General features: G+C 34.8%; 1 protein-coding gene across 1 annotated transcript; it reads left to right on the plus strand.

Annotated features, from left to right (window-relative positions):
* The first annotated feature begins 551 nt into the window (after nucleotides 1-551).
* LOC133200353 (26S proteasome non-ATPase regulatory subunit 10-like) lies at nucleotides 552-1646 on the plus strand. Its single transcript, XM_061336166.1, has one exon. The coding sequence runs from the start codon at nucleotides 564-566 to the stop codon at nucleotides 1575-1577; it is 1014 nt and encodes a 337-aa protein (XP_061192150.1). The 5' UTR covers nucleotides 552-563; the 3' UTR covers nucleotides 1578-1646.
* Nucleotides 1647-2627: the final 981 nt, after the last annotated feature.

The following is a 2627-nucleotide window of genomic DNA, read 5'->3' on the forward strand; positions in this document are numbered from 1 at the left end:
TTATGGACGGCAATGTACACAACAGTCTACATGTAATTCGTGCTCATTCCGTTTATGTTATTTTCTTTGCAGTCATGTTGACGAATATATGATACAGACGGATTGATCGATAAATATTACATCTAAGAGGATACTGTGTTGTAATGCTCTTTGATGCACCTGCATGTGCCACATACTTCAAGGAACCTGGATTATCATGATTTTCGAACACAAACTTGTTACATTGTACTCACTTCTGACGAATTGTATACGTACAATTCAAGGTAATTATTTTCATTCGTAATCATTATGTAACACGTGTAATGTTTGGTGGAAAAAAAAATCGCCACGTTTATTTATATGTATATGTATTTGGATTACATCATGTCTTCTTTCGAATATTTATAGACATGTAACCTACACTGATTTGGTTTGCTGATTTAAAAATACCAAAGGAAATGGGAAACTTGAAATTAATAATCTGAAATATCTATACATGTGTTTTTACTCAAGAATATGTCTACCGTTATTTTGTTTTTCACCAGTACGATGATTAACTTTATTTATTCATCTAGTTTGACGTCATGGATTACATGGAAGATGGTTTGTTCGATGTGATATCTCGTGGTGACACGACTGCCTTTAAGGACTACCTTGATCGAGGCTTAGATGTCAATCATGCATTCAGAAGTACCGACCGACAAGAGCGCCTCGGTAAAACCCTCCTAGAGGTCGCTTTAGAAAAGAGGCAACCGGATATTGCAGCACTGCTTGTCGAAAGCAAATGCAATGCAGATCTGAAATATATCGTTGATGTACGAAACTATGCGTATTTCCTCCGTGAGTATAAAAAGAAAGACAAATTGAAGCTTACACCAATGTTTCCGGCGATAGTTCATGGGCACTTGGCTACCATCAAAACTTTGGTGAAAGGTGGATATGACGTCAGTAACTATGATGACCGGGGTTGCACTGCCTTGTGGCACGCAACAGATTTAGACAGCTATGAAATGGTGAAAATATTGCTCAGTGGAACAAATTCAAAAACATCAGTAAATAAGCCAGACAATGCTAAACTGCGACCTCTCCATATTGCGGCGATGCATGGAAACAACCGAATAGCATCTTTGCTAACCAGGAGTGGCGCGGACATAGATGCTGTACAAATTCGAGGTTGGACCTCCCTTCTTTTGGCGTGTCGCGCAGGCTCAGAACCGACAGCAAAACTACTGCTTTTGAACGGCGCTGATCCAAATCACGTGGGTAAAAATGGCCACACCCCTTTGTCGACGTCACTGCAGTATACGGAAAGCTACACTATTGCGTACATGCTTCTAGAGTCCGGCGCAGAAGTGAACTTGGAACTGTTACGGAGATGCAGAGAAGAGAAATTCATGAACTTGCTGGCTAACCCCGGATTGTACCAGCTCTTGAAATTCTGTTCTGAATCTCCCCATACATTACGGACTTTGTGTTGCATAACGATCAGAAAATTCTTGGCGAATTCTCCAAGTACTGTTCACTTGGTTGAAAAAGTTGAACAATTGCCAATACCGAAACTTATCAAGGAATATATTCTTCTAGGTCATTTGATATAACATGACTGAGAGATTCCTTAAAGAAATCAGCAGTATTTTTTTTTTTTTTTTGTCTTTCATTTTCATTAATTTTGAATCCGTTGTATACATTTTTTTTTTTTTTTTAAATAATTCTAAATTGATGAAAAAATATAATAAAATGTCCCTTTTCTGAAACAAAAACATGAACTACATGTATAGCAATTTAACGGAAGATAAAGACTGAATTGTATGACGTTAATTTACGGGTGACAAGCCGAAAACTCGAGTAATCGAATATATTTTTCCTTTCTCAGTTGAAGAAGATAAACGTAGCTATTTCTTCCGGTGTGAACTTCTTCATCTTTATGCATGTTTCATTTGCTTCAAAGTCGATGTTTTTTTTTCTTTTCGATAAGATGCTGAAATGGATTTTTCCCTCAATTTTTCAAGTAGGCATCATACACCCCCCCCCCCCCCCGGTAATAAATTCAAGGATTTGCTCATCAACAATGGATGTTTAAATATTTCACATTATTATGAGAAAAAAATCTTACTCTTGCGTAGTTATAATAACGCATGTGTAAAATTGAGTAAAAAATATAATATGTTTTTCATTTATCTTGAAACAATACTTTTTACACATTTCTAAGAGAAGTTTAAAGCCATTTTCCTGATTTCTAAATCATATCAAACATCCAAATGGGGCACACGTATAATAATATGTTGTGTTCACTCATTTTTTTTCATTTGAAAAGCTGTATGTCTTTCAACTCATTAAAAGTTTTATCTCTGTCATATACGCGGTCAAGTAATTATTTTCATTATATTGAACTTAAGTTTGAACATGTATATTTTGAATTTGTGAATAGTTTCGACGCTATTATATATATCTATAACTATGTATTAAAATTACAGGTATTAATTTATTGTTTCATTTTAATCAGTATTGTTAGTGTTCTGTATATTTTACTGGTTGTTGCTTGTTTGAATATTTAATTATTGTTATCAGCATCAAACATTTCAAAAGTAAAGAAAATCATTTTCCTTGACATAAGCCTTTGTTTTGAAAAAAAAAAAAAATCAAGATAT

This window comes from Saccostrea echinata, unplaced genomic scaffold (genome assembly GCF_033153115.1).
Source record: "Saccostrea echinata isolate AGI-Se365-2 ecotype Australia unplaced genomic scaffold, CSIRO_AGI_Sech_v1 ptg000038l, whole genome shotgun sequence".
NCBI lineage: Eukaryota > Metazoa > Mollusca > Bivalvia > Ostreida > Ostreidae > Saccostrea > Saccostrea echinata.